General features: G+C 41.1%; 1 protein-coding gene across 3 annotated transcripts in view; it reads right to left on the bottom strand.

The window, feature by feature from the left end:
* Nucleotides 1-14615, bottom strand: part of USP35 (ubiquitin specific peptidase 35) — a 63055-nt gene that overhangs the window by 5814 nt on the left and 42626 nt on the right. For 2 of the 3 annotated variants that reach the window (XM_039491365.1, XM_039491357.1), the window contains exons 9-10: nucleotides 910-1016; nucleotides 196-237 (exon numbers count right to left, since the gene is read on the bottom strand). In XM_039491365.1, coding sequence (XP_039347299.1) covers nucleotides 196-237; nucleotides 910-1016 — 149 coding nt within the window. The remainder of the gene's footprint in view (nucleotides 1-195; nucleotides 238-909; nucleotides 1017-14615) is intronic. The other variant, XM_039491375.1, reaches the window with a different exon arrangement.

The raw sequence follows: 14615 nt of genomic DNA, 5'->3' as shown, positions 1-14615 counted from the left end.
CCTCTCGTTATGGCTCAGCACAGCTGGTGGTTCCCCACACTGTACAGGTTGGCAGCTCCATCCCATGTGGGCATAGAGGATCCTGCCTGCTGTGGTTCTTCTGCCTGAATGGCGGTGAGGGGATGGGATTTGGGGTGTATACACTTTTTGTGTGCCACACACCCCGTTTCTGCCAGAGCTCCTTTGCGTGCCCACCTGCAGCTGGGAGGGATTTGAAGGGGATCTATGGCTTTTGAGCTACAGAGAGAGAGAGAAAAATTTTAGACAAAAGTCAAAATTTCAAACAAGGGTTGTTTTTTTTTCAAATGTTTTTCATTCAAAAAGTCAGATTTTCCCACACACTTGGCCAAGAAAATCCCTTTTGCCTTCAGGGTGAATGTGGCAGTTTTCAGGCCAAACTGATTTTTCCAAGCCAAAGTTTATACACAGGAGAGCCTAAAGGAGGGCTTTATAATTGAAGCTGCGACCAGAACCCTTGTCCTTCAGCTCCAAACACACAGTGCTCCATCCTGTGAACTAATGAATCCCCTTGGGCCCTAGCTGACATTTCTAGCTTCCTTATCCCCTTGGTAGCCCAGCCATTCTAGGGTAACCTCACTCAGTCAGACCCCCAGCACCAGTACATTACTCACCTGTGAGTCAATACAATGTTTAGAAAGCCTTGGAAATGATCACTGATAGTAGTTGTCCAAAATCATTCATCAGAACCTTCCAACTTTCTCTCTAGGGAACAATCCCACATTGGCAGGGGATGAGCACAATGCCCCAGACAAACAGCTGTTTGCATCTCTGTTATAATTGATCATGTTGTGTTTAGGAGGCCCTGCCTTGTACAAACGCAGACCAAAGAGACCTGCCTCCTGCCCCAAAGAGTTGACACTCTAAATGTGTACAAAGGCTGCCACTTACCGATCCAGCAGGTACTTCAGGTATTCGGAACAGTCCTGCTGAGCTCCAGGGCTAAACCAAGGAGGCCAGGAGGCCGAGAGGAAGCCTTCAGGTGAGATAGCAGGTCGCTGGCGGCAACAAAACAAGAGGAAGAGAAGCATGTAAGGCCAGATCCCACTCCCATTGGGTATCACTTTCCATTCCATTCACATCAATGAGAGTTGGGTCAGGCCCTTGCAGACAGTCAGTCAGTGAAACCTGTCGGGAGGCAGTGTAGCACTCGTCAGCAAATGTCAGGGATAGAGGTACCTGTGCCTTGTCTCTTTAAGGATTGAAGGTCTGCTGCGGGGGCCAAAGGGGACAGTTCTGGTTGCAGCCCAGTGGTGTGTGCTCTGAAAGGACTGAGCGGGGCTTGTGCAAACTGAGTTTGTTTCGTGGGGGGTGATACTAAGTTTAACAAAAACTCCAGTTTTAAAACTGTCCCTGGAGTGTAACATTAGCAGGAAAATAAAAAGATTTCTTTATAACCTCTAGAATGCCGGTACACTGCAAACTCCGGGAGTAGGGTGGCCGCCGATGCATCCCCAGAATATAGGGCATCCCCACTCCCGCCGGCGTGGCTCCACATGTGGAAATGTTAGCAAATAAAACCTGTACCAAAACATTGCCACATTCCTGCTTATTATCGTAAAAGACTAATTCTGATTTTTTTTGGCAAGCTCGACAATGCAACAGCCTGCAAACCCTGCATTCAACTCTGTGTATGATTACACACAACGGCATGAAAAATTACAACGTAACTCAGAACTTTCTCAATAAAAGACGGTGTTCGTTTGTGTGTAGGGAACAATGTGACAATGTAAAGACATGTTAGGCTTGCTGGTGAGAAGCAGACTGTGTGGTGTGCCTAATTCACAGAATACCATAGCCCTTTATCGGTGCCCATCCCAAGCCTTCAGAAGTTCTTTGTTCTTGTTCAGTGTACATATTCTTGCATTCTTCTGTTGAACTGACACATATATGGTGCTCCGCTTTCATGACTTCTGCATCCTTTCATTTCTCCAACCTATAGGGTGACCAGATGTCCCGATTTTATAGGGACAGTCCCGATTTTTGGGTCTTTTTCTTATATAGGCTCCTGTTACCCTCCACCCCCTGTTCTTCACACTTTCTGTCTGGTCACCCTACCAAGCTGTGATCATCAGAAAGAAAACCGCCTCTGTGTGAGCATTGCTATCAGGTACTGAAGAGATGTAACAGCTGATTTTCTTCAAGTTCTTGAAGTTGCCCTGTGCTTTGGTGAAATTTTTCGGGTACCTCTCTTCACGAGGCAGGCAATCCTTTCATGGAAGAGAGGAGATTAGGCTCTCTATCATGCCAAATTCTTCATTCTTTCACACTACAAGCGCAAACAGCTTCAGAAAAATTCTTCAAAGCTGATGGGTTTTTCAAGCGCTAACTCGGACACTTTGCTGCGATGGCAAAGTGAAGTCAAACCCGTCGTGCAGATACTTCTTTGATCTTTCATAAAGGTCGTGAAGCCCTTTTTACGCCTTCCAGGAATATCTTGAGTAAGTCCCTGGAGCCCAGAATTCACATGTATCCAAAGAACTTGTCCCTAATCTTTCCCTCCAGTGTCATATTCAGTCCCTTCGTGAGCTCATGCACCACTCTGAAAGAACACTAAAGCACTGGGCTTCTAGAGTCTCAATACAGTCCATGAATAGCTTCAGAGCATGGCTCACAAAGAGAAAATACAGTTCAGCCACCTCACTGGTAGCCCCCTGGTTACCAAAGCATTTCCAGATTACTTTGGGACACTCCTCCCCCCCTAAACACTAGAAATCACTAAGTAGTGGGTTTTAGCACTTCAGTCATCTATTGACTGCTAGCAAAAGAGAGACTGCCACCTGGGACCATGTCTCAATAGATTGCACTCTTCCACCTCATGGTCACAAATCGCCTTTCATTGTTCTGTTCCAGTAGCAGAAACGCTGAAGTGGGAATAAACCTTTAGAATTAAATGTTCGACAACGTTTTTCTGCAGCGTACTCTGTTGTGCTATGAAGAATGTGTGCTAAGCAACTGGCTGCTAAAAGTGTCCCTGTTGGCATTTTCAGTTTCTGGAAGGGTTGTCAAATGATTTAAAAAATTAAATCACAATTAATCGCAGTTTTAATCCCACTCTTAAACAATAATAGAAGACCAATTTAAATTGATTATAAATAGCTTGGGATGCTTTTCTACACTTTCAAATATATTGATTTCAGTTACAACACAGAATACAAAATGTAGAGTGCTCACTTGATATTATTATTTTTATTACAAATAGTTTATACTTTATCCTATTTATATTATTTTTATTACAAATATATTATTTGTATATTATATATACCTACATATATTATATACATATGTATATTGTGTATACATATATATTATTTTTATTACAAATACACCTCTACACCGATATAACATGACCCAATATAACACGAATTTGGATATAACGCGGTAAAGCAGTGCTCCGGGAGGGCAGGGCTGTGCACTCTGGTGGATCAAAGCAAGTTCGATATAACGCGGTTTCACCTATAACACGGTAAGATTTTTTGGTTCCCGAGGACAGCATTATATCGGGATAGAGGTGTATATTATTTGTATATATATATATACACACACTTATATACATATGTATATTATATATATACACACTATATATTATTTTTTATTACAAATATATTATGTTTTATTACAAATATTTTATACTTTATATTATTTATATTAATATTTTTATTACAAATATTTGCACTGTAAAAAAAAATAAGACTTGCAATCTACAAGGTAAAGCATGAAAGGGCATATGAATGTTCAGCCTATCTGGCATGTAAATACCTTGGAACGCTGACTACAACAGTGCCATATGAACGCCTGTTCTCACTTTCAGGTGACATTGTAAATAAGAAGCAGGCAGCATTATCTCCTGCAAATGTAAACAAAAACGTGTTTGTCTGAGCGATTGGCTGCACAAGAAGTAGGAGTGAGTGGACTTGTAGGCTCTAAAGTTTTACATTGTTTTGTTTTTCCGTGCAGTTATGTAAAAAAAATAATAATTCTACATTTGTAAGTTGCACTTTCATGATAAAGAGATTGCACTACAGTACTTGTCTGAGGTGAACTGACATATACTATTTCTTTAGTTTATCTTTTTTACAGTGTAAATATTTGTAATACAAAATAATAGGATCAAGTGAGCACTCTACATTTTGTATTCTGTGTTGTAACTGAAATCAATATATTTGAAAATGTAGAAAGACATCCAAAAATATTTATAATAAATTTAAATTGGTATTCTGTTGTTGTTGAACAGTGCGATTAAAACTGCAATTAATCACAATTAATTTTTTTAATCAAGTTAATTTGTTTTGAGTTAATCGCTTGAGTTAACTGCGATTAATTGACAGCCTTAGTTTCGGGTAAACGTTGTTATGCTTCCCGTAATTTACACTTGTATTATCTGCTGCATAGGCTGACAGCTTCTGCAAACTGAGGTCAAAAGCCTTGAGTTTTCCAAATGTTTCTGTGGTAAAGGCTTGCGCAGTTTCCTATCACTGTTAAATCCAGGAGAAAGGGATGAATCTCTTTTTCAAAACTGAAATACCTTAAGACTAAAGAAAAACACTTTGCTGCTCCCTTATTTAAAGAATCAGTGGTCAAATAGAAATATAGATCATTACTCTTAATATTTTCTAAATGCTTCTGAACTGAATATGAGGCTAAAATATTCTTGCTCAATGCTTTTTGCCTTGCTTTTTCAGCAAGTCAAATCTTTAGCCACAGACGAGTCATGGTAAATAGTTTTATTAACTTTTACGCTACCGTTGATGCTTCATTAAGAATGGTGATGCATAGCAGCATGGACCACTTTGCAAAGTTCAGCAGCAGTCACATTATCGGCATGAGGCGACACGCTTGCTTGGAAGAAGTTCTGCATATCAGCTGAAGTAGCTGCCCTGCACGAGTTCTTCTGAAAAGTACAAACAGAAATGTGTTGATTCAAATCTCCTTTTCCACGATTGCTGACAGCTACCTCACTCCTACACAGGCTGCAAGATGTGCGATGCTCTCCGTTCCTGCTTTCAGCAATGAACTCATATTCTTTCCGCCATTCAGGATTAAAAGACGTCTTGCGTTTCAGTGCAGTGACTATAAACAAACTCCGAGACGATGTTGCTTTTATCAACTACAGCAGAGAACTGATTGTGAATCAGTGTTTGAGGGAACATGCTATCTGTATGAGCAGTGGTGTTGTCACCCTGACCCACAAGGGGAGAGGCGACTCTAGATTTAATCCTGAGTGGAGCGCAGGAGCTGGTCCAAGAGGTAACTATAGCAGGACCGCTTGGAAATAGTGACCATAATACAATAGCATTCAACATCCTGCCCAACATTTCAAAAAGGGGGACAAAAAAAAAAACAAAAAAAAGGGAAGGGAAAAAGTAAAAAAAAAGTTAAAAAGTTTAAAAAGAAAAGTGAAAAAAGTGGGTGTGGCCCTTTCCTTAAGTTAAGCCCAACAGAATACAACCATCAAAAAAAAAAAAAAAAAAAAAAAAAAAAAAAAGAAAAAAAAAGAAAAGAAAACAAAACAACCCAAAAAAAAAGAAAAAAAAAAAGAAAAGATAAAAAAAAAAAAGTAAAATAAAAGTAAAAAAAACAAAGCCACAACACACAAAACACTAAGAAACAAAGTAAAATAAGAAAAAAAAAAGAAGAAAAAAAAGAGAAAAGAAAAAAAAAACAAAAAAGGTACAAAAAAAAAAGTTTTTTATTTTAAGCAAGAAGAAGAAGAAAGAACCAAAAAGCCTAAAACATTTGAAAATGAAAAAAAAAAAAAAAAAAAAAAAAAAAAGATATTAATAAAGAACTAAATGAAATCTTTTCTTTCTCTCTTCTTTTCTTTCACGGCTGAGGATGTGAAATTCTGGGCTGGCTTTGAGCTGGCTTTGTAGGTGAGGTGACAAATCTGAAGAAATTGAAGTTGAAGTCAGGGAGGAGGAGGTTTTATTAATAAATAAAAACAAAACAAACCACCACCAAGACCATGGAGATTTACCCAAGAGTTCTGAAAGAAGAAAGAAAAAAAAAGAAACTAATAAACTAAGTTTTTTAACCTGTCCCTTAAATCGGCTTCGTACCCAATGAATGACTGGAAGTTTAATAAAACCAATATTTAAAAAGGGCTCTAGGGGTGATCCTGAATTACAGACCAGTAAGTCTAACGTTCGGGTGGGAAAAAAAATTTGAAAAAATAGTAAAAAGAAAAAAATTGTCAGACATAGAAAAACATAAACTCTTGAGCAATAGTCAACATGGTTTCTGTAAAGTCTTACTAGAGTTCTTTGAAAAGAGGTCAACAAACATGTGGGAAAGGGATATCCATAGTGTATGTGTACTTTCATTTCCAGCCTTTGACAAGGCTCCCTCACCAAAGGCTCTAGAAGAATTAAGCTGTCATGGGATAAGGGAAGGTCCTTTCATGGATTGGATTGGTGGAACAAAGGGAGGAAGGAATGGGGTAAGAATTAAAAGGTAAATTCTCAGAAATGGTGAGGGATGGAGGTGGGGTCCTAGGTAGTCCAATCCTATTCAATTATTTATTTATTCATATTCATAAAAAAGGGGTAAACAGTGAGAGGTAGGTGGCAGAAGATGCAACTGAAACTAAGATAGTCAAGAAGCAAGAGACCAAAAGAAGAACTTCAAAGAGACAAACTAAACAATGATTAAGCAAAAAAATGGCAAAAAAAAAAAAATTAAATTAAATGTAAGTAATAATAATTGGAAAAAAAAAAACCAACTATACATACAACATACAACACTATGGCTGGGGGGCTAATTGCAGGTTAGGAAAAGATCTTGAGATCTTGAGTTATCGTGTGAGTGGATCTGACACGTGCAGTGCAGGTCAAAAAGCAAAAAAAAAAAAACAGGATGTTAGGAAAGGGGATAAGAATAGAGAGAGAATATATATATAGAATATTATATATATCCATAAAACTATGGTACGCCCAATACTGTGTGTGTATGATGTCTCTGTCTCCTCAAAGATAAAAAGATATTCTAAAGGTAGAAAAAAGAGCAACTAAAAAAAAAAGGGGTTTAGGGGTTTAGAGGGTCATATGAGGAAAGATTAAAAGAGAGAGGACTCTCAGTTTGAAAAAAAAGAGGAGAGGGGGGGGGACATGATATAATATAAAAATCATGATGATGTTGAGAGTGGATAAGGAAAAAAAGTTATTTACTTATTATAATAATAGAACTAGGGTCACCAAATGAAAAAATTAATAGGCAGTTTAAAAAAAAAAAAAAAGGAAGTTTCTTCTTCTTAGGCGCACAGTCAACTTGTCCTGGAGGAGTGTGTAGGCTAGGACTATAAATGTTTAAGGGGGGGGGGAATGGATTCATCATGGCTAAGTCATAATAAATGGCTAGCCAGGATGATGGGGTAAGAAATCCCCTGCCTCTGTTCTTCTAGAGGAGGGATGATGATGGATGGGAGGAGAATCATCACTTGATCATTGCCTGGTAGGTTCACTCCTCAGCCTGGGGCATTGGCCACTGTCGGTAGACAGATACTGGGCTAGATGGACCTTTGGTCTGACCCGGTACGGCCTTTCTTATGTTCTTATGTTCTTATGTTCTTATGGAGATTATTAATTTTCCAGCAGGGACCAGGATTTTTTAAAAGATTCAGAGATTTCCCATGGTTCAGATAGACTGACGTGTTCCCCTACTACGGTGATGGAACAGGCACAATATAAGAATCTAACGAGCCCGATACCAAAAGGCCCAGCAAGGTACAGTAAAAGAAGTTTCTTTTTGACTCTTGTATGCAAAATACTGGCTTCAATGAAGTTCACACCTGCTTACCCCAGACCTGAATCTGACCCTCTGCTCTAAGTGAAGGAGCAGATGTTAGCAAACCTAGAATCCCCCAGTCCTTTGGTTATGTTGCTACTTGCTATCCTTTTCTGCAACAAATAGCTACATGAGGTGATCCTAACATGAGCCAGACATTCCAGCTGCTTTTGAATGGCCTCAGTAATATGCATTTAAGGTAAGCAGGTTATTCTGAGATACAGCCATGTGCTGCTTCCACCACTGCTCTGTCTAGGTGCAGAGGCAGTGGTGCCACACAAGTGCTGATAGCAGGTGCAGCAGTTCTGCTAGAAAGGATTTTCTCCCACCATTTTCAGATGAGCCCCCAGGGCACCGTTAGAGAGAGACTGTTTCGTTGTTGGCTGCTTATCCAGACCAGAAGTTGGCTATAAACCATGTACAAGGGGTAGGCAACCTATGGCACGTGTGCCAAAGGCGGAACGTGAGCTGATTTTCAGTGGCACTCACACTGCCCGGGTCCAGGCCACTGGTCTGGTGGGCTCTGCTGCATTTTAATTTAATTTTAAATGAAGCTTCTTAAACATTTAAAAAACCTTATTTACTTTACATACAACAATAGTTTAGTTATATATTATAGACTTGTAGAACGAGACCTTTTAAAAACATTAAAATGTATTACTGGCACGCGAAACCCTTAAATGAGAGTGAATAAATGAAGACTCAGCACACCACGTCTGAAAGGTTGCCGACCCTTGCCATATACGTTTCTCCTCTGTTTGGCGCATGAGCATCACCAACGTATTCGATAAACACAAGGCAGCAACGTGACCATGCTGGAGACACATATTCTACTTGGGAGAGTCAAGTGTGGCAGGCTCTGGAGTCTGGGTTTAAGAGCCTTTTAAGCACACTGTCTGTCACAGTTTTGTTCACACAGTTTACTGGTGCACCACCAGGGACAGACAGACAGACAGACATGAGTTCCTGCTAGAGCCTGAGGTTACTGGTGTACCACCCAGGAACAGACATGAGTTCCTGCTAGACTCTGAGGTTACTTTTAATATCAGGCCCTCCGTTCTAACAGTCTATCAACCTCCCTCTCAGCCGCCAGGCCCCAGTCCTTGGCCTTGATGCACAAAGTTAACTTTCTAATTTAGCTAGTTTAGCTACAACTAATCAGTAAAGAGATCTTGGAGTCATCGTGGATAGTTCTCTGAAAACGTCCACGCAGTATGTGGCGGCAGTCAAAAAAGCAAACAGGATGCTAGGAATCATTCAAAAAGGGATAGAAAATAAGACAGATATCTTATTGCTCTTATATAAATCCATGGTACACCCACATCTTGAATACTGCGTACAGATGTGGTCTCCTCGTCTCAAAAAAGGGCAACTAAAATGATTAGGGTTTTGGAATGGGTCCCATATGAGGAGGGATTAAAGAGGCTAGGACTTTTCAGCTTGGAAAAGAGGAGATTAAGGGGGGATATGATAGAGGTGCATAAAATCACAAGTGGTGTGGAGAAAGTGAATAAGGAAAAGTTATTTACTTATTCCCATAATATAAGAACTAGGGGCCACCAAATGAAATTAATGGGCAGCAGGTTTAAAACAAATAAAAGGAAGTTCTTCTTCACACAGCGCACAGTAACCCTGTGGAACTCCTTGCCTGAGGAGGTTGTGAAGGTTGGGACTATAACAGGGTTTAAAAGAGAACTCGATAAATTCATGGAAGTTAAGTCCATTAATGGCTATTAGCCAGGATGGGTAAGGAAGGGTGTCCCTAGCCTCTGTTTGTCAGAGGATGGAGATGGATGGCAGGAGAGAGATCACTTGATCATTGCCTGTTAGGTTCACTCCCTCTGGGGCACCTGGCATTGGCCACTGTTGGTAGACAGGATACTGGGCTGGATGAACCTTTGGTCTGACCCAGTATGGCCGTTCTTATGTTCTAATCCATTCAGTTTCAGTCCTGTACTTCAGCCTTGCCCTCTCGATCTCTCTCTGACATCCCCCCTCGCTGTCTTCCCTTCACCTTAAATTTAACACGATCAAAAAAATGGAACTCCTTCCTGCATTTCCCTTCACTGTTGAAATATCACCATCTTCCCTGTCAGCCACTCAGACCATTAACTCGTGAGTCCTCTTTGATTCTTCCCTCTCCCGTGCTCCCACATCCAGCTGTGTTTTCCTCTCTGCTGTTTCTAAAATCTGACCTTTTTCAACCTGTGCACCCTGCACAGACACTGGTTCCTCCTCAGAATCTCAAAATGTGGACTACTGTAGCCACCTTTTTGCTGGCTTCCCAGTGCCTGACAGAGGACAGCACAGAGGCCAGTTTGGCCCCCTGCCTGCAGAGTCTAACCAGCTGCTAGCCCTGTCAAAGTACTGGCTGGCTGCCTGGTGTGCAGCCTCCAGCAGCCAAGGAGAGGGAACGGCAGCTGCGCTGAGTGAATGGCCCCACCCCCACTAGCGTCCTCCAGCAGAGACAGATTTTCACCGGACAAAGCTACGTCTGGTTTTAATCACTACCAGACAGGGACAGAACTTTACAAAACTAGGACGGTCCCGCTTTAAACCAGACAAATAGCCTTTCTACTCAGGAACCAAGGCAAGCTTCATTGGTGCATTGCAATTAGGGAGCATTCAGGGCTTAGAGTAAGGGAATAGGCCTCAGAAAACGTGTTTTCTAGTCCCACCTCTGCCACTGTCTTGCTGTGTGACATCAGGCAAGTCGCTTAACCTCTCCGTGCCTCAATTTTCCCATCTGTGAAACAGGGTCATTGAAATGGGCCTACATTTGTAAATTGCTTTGAGATCCTCAAGGGAAAGGTGACTTGAAATGAAGGTGTCAGCCACATACATGCCTTAAAATCTCATGGTGCATTTTCCATGAGCAGGAGCATTTTAACAGCAGAGTTCTGGCCACATTTCATCATGGATAATGTTATTCTGTCTCTCTAAGGGTTCATGTGGAAGTGGAAATTCTTCACATTTCAACTCAGCCTCCTCTTCATTCTTAGGCGCATAGGAATTGTTGTAATGGATCAGGCCAGTGGGTCCATCTAGTCCTGTATCTCATCTTCCACAGTGGCCAGTACCCACTGCTTCAGAGGAAGAAACCCTGCTGGAGGAGATTACAGGATAACCTGGCCAGAGGGAAGTTTACTTCTAATCCCCAAAATCTAATTGTTTATACTATGATGTACAAGGTAACTTTGTATATTCCTGTTGTCCATAGATATGCCTAAACAAACCCCTTGCTGAATCCTTCTACGCTCTTGTCCTTATGGTACCTTGTGGTAATGAGTTCCACAGACTAACTGTGCATTATGTGGAAAAATATTTTCTTTTATCAGTTTTGAACTGGCTACCTCTCAATTTCCTTGAATGTCTCCTTGCTCTTGGGAGCATCAATTCAACTGATCTACCTTCTCTAGCTCACTCATTATTTTATATATTTTCTTCGTGTCCCCTTTTATTCATCTCCTCTTTCCATGTTTATATACTAGTACAGAGACTTCCACTCAATTCATTCACCAGTTCATTTGATCCTTCATTAAACTTGATCCAAATCCTTTTATAAAAATAAAACAAACTTCCACCCGTTATTCTGATCACTGTAGGCAGGTACTATATTACTGAACAATGTAACTCATGCCTTGAGGAAGGGGCTATCTAATGAATATGGATGGGACACAGCTCCGCATGAGAAGAGATTTTAAGAGCTGAAAGAAGATCAACATGAGAAGAGACAATAGCTAGAAGCTGTTAGGGAGACAGTGTGATTGACCATATAAGCACTGCTACATGTTATGCCCCCTTCCCCCCACCCTCCCCCAGCCCCAGGTCAGATGGATAATAAGAGTAACCCCGTATTTTAGCCAGTAGGAATGCAGCTGATTGAATGAGAAGGAAGACAGTATGAAGCAGCAAGCTCTTAGGCAAAGTGTGACAACATTAGCTCTTACCCAGCATTTACAGTACATCCGGGGTTATCCCCAGTGCTGGACGTTCTCAAGGGTTTTCAAAGCATGACCACATCTTTGTACCCATTGGTTTGTGGACACCAACCTTCCCATGCAATTGTGTGGAGCACATGCCCTTCTATTCATACCTGTGAAGACCACCTCCTCTCCCACTAGCCGCTGAGTAACCACAGCACTTGCTAGCATGGAAAAGCAACAGCAGAAAAGTACTGATGGAGTCTCATCTTTTTTCAATGCATGTGGAAATGAGGAAGAGCCAGCTCTCTACTGACCATGGCTTGGGAATTAGTACCGATCACCTTTCAGTGGCCTCTCTAAGGATATGTCTACACTACCCGCCGGATCGGCAGGCAGCAATCGATCCAGCGGGGATCAATTTATCACATCTAGACTAGACACAATAAATTGATCCCCGAGCTGTCTCCCGTCAACTCCTGTACTCCAGTGCCGCGAAAGGCGCAGGCAGAGTCAACAGGGGAGCGGCAGCAGTCGACTCACCGCGGTGAAGATACCATGGTAAGTCGATCTAAGTACATCGACTTCAGCTACGTTATTCACATAGTTGAAGTTGCATAACTTAGATCGATTTCACCCCCCTCAGTATAGACCAGGGCTAAGAGGCTTCAAATTGGCCATCCAAAATGGAAGCACTCAAAATCACTCATCAGTCGCTTTTGAAAATCTTGGCCTTGAGCTTTTTTGGTTGTGACGATAACCTTCAAACTATCATTTCTTCCATGTATTATTTACTTTCCATGACTATATACATAATAACAAAATTATATATTACATACATTACATCATATATTATAAATATCAATATTTATTCACCTATGTTTTTAAAACTTTATCTTCCTCACTTTTTGTCTGACAAAATCTTTCAGTAAATGATATGTTTTAATTAGATTTAGCGAAACTCCTCTCTCCTGAGGCTACAGTTACTGGAATAGTCAGGAAGATTGATTGAAGCACTGCACAAACTGTTTTAGTCACATCTAGATCTTTGGCAAGTTCATTGGCACCAGTTAACACTTCTTGAAAACCCTTCTCTAACCAGTTACAAAGCTTTTCAAATGAAGAAATTCCTGCAGAAATATCCATTGTATCACTCTGCAGCTCTTAGTAACATGTTTTCTAAAAATAGTCCATCTTTTAGTAGATGCAGAAAAAGGGCATAAATACACTGCAAGGCTCTGACTAATGTCAGAAGTGCATCGAGTATAATAGTAAAATATTTAGCAGCCTTAATCGAGCTTATATTTCACGTTTAACAGCATTCCCTACAATGCTAATAAGTTCATTTTGAATGTTTTTCCTAAATAATGGTCATGTATTTCTAAGAAAATTTCCATTGTGTGATGTCTTGATACCAGAGTTTTGCTTCTTTGTCAATAAGTTTTTGTTGTATTGAGTCAATGGTTTGATCTTGTCAGCTGACACTGAGTATATCACCCATGGAGAGAGTACAATTTCACCATTTGAAAGTTTCTTTTGCAGTGAAACTTAATCTTATTTTTTGTTTTACTAAATACTCCTGATACGCTGGCTAATGTATTCTGGCCAAGTTGCAGGATCATCAGATATTTCCATCTGGTCAGCAGAGTTCTGCTCTGGATCTAAACCACTCACATCTTTATTATCAGAAAAGCATTCTTGACCCTCAGTACCTTCAGCATCAGTTACAGCCCTTTTGTAGTCTTCTTTTCACGTGACTGGCTTGAGTGTCTTCTTCAGACTGATTTGGCTCTTCAAATTCTTTGTCCACTGAGCTCTTCTGGCTCAACAGTAGAATCAGGTCTGCTAAAATACAATATCTCTTGATCTCTTGCCCATATTGATAGAAGTCACCACATTCTAAAGGAATATTAATTATAGATTTTCACTTTCATATTAGGAAAATAATTTGTTTTGATAGTTGTACAACTGATTTTATTCAATAATGTCTATTTAGATCACAGCAGTAAAATAGGACTCCCCCCTCCCGCTCAGCCCCACCATCACAGTATAAAGCCTCATTCAAAGACCATGGGGTCACTATATTACTGCACACAGCAGTCAATCAATGCAGTTGTAGATAAATCTCTGCATTATGCATTTACATGACTTTGTATTGAACCTTAGTAATATGTTATCCACTTTGTAATCAATTGCCCCATTGACTGAATGAGGCCTGCAAGACCTGTGTTGGACTGTGTTCAATAAACCTGCTGCTTTACTGGCTGGCTGAGAGTCCTGTGCAGGCTCTGGGAGTGCAGGCTTTGGGACAGAGTTTGGGGCTGGAGGGTGGTGTTGGGGAAGGGACTGCCATGACAAACTCCTTCCTGCCTCTCTCTTTTCTACTGGGCTTGTTTGGTCTTTTCGGTGGAGCCAGATGAAAACCACAAACCCCAGTGAGAGCAACAGGCTGGAAGACTAGACTGAACCCACCACCCAGCCTAGTCCATCCCAGAGCCCAGGACTGAGGGCAAATGTCCCCACCCCAGGCCACCTGCTTCCACTCCTGGCCTCTCCCAGCGCTGCCAATGATTCTGTGTGGCTGCATGTGACCACTCTGCACCAAGAGCACCTACCTTCCCTGCCCTAAAGCTGCTGGATGGCTAGAAAGCTGAGCTGGGCATTTGATTGATCTAGAATATTATCATACCCCCAAACCTTAATATCCACAAAGCTTGGGCCGGTCTATTTCATTGTTGCAGGGCAAATGAAGGAGACATGGTTTAATGGAAATATTCAGCCCCTACAGCGGTCTTGCAGCAGGAAAGCAGAGTTGATGGGAAGGGAACAGGTTTGGATAATCTGATCACTCAGTGCCTCAGTTTCAGATAAAAGTCTCAGCCTGCCCTGTTG

This window comes from Mauremys reevesii, linkage group 1 (assembly GCF_016161935.1).
Source record: "Mauremys reevesii isolate NIE-2019 linkage group 1, ASM1616193v1, whole genome shotgun sequence".
Classification (NCBI taxonomy): domain Eukaryota; kingdom Metazoa; phylum Chordata; order Testudines; family Geoemydidae; genus Mauremys; species Mauremys reevesii.
This window is presented reverse-complemented; position numbering and strand designations above follow the sequence as displayed.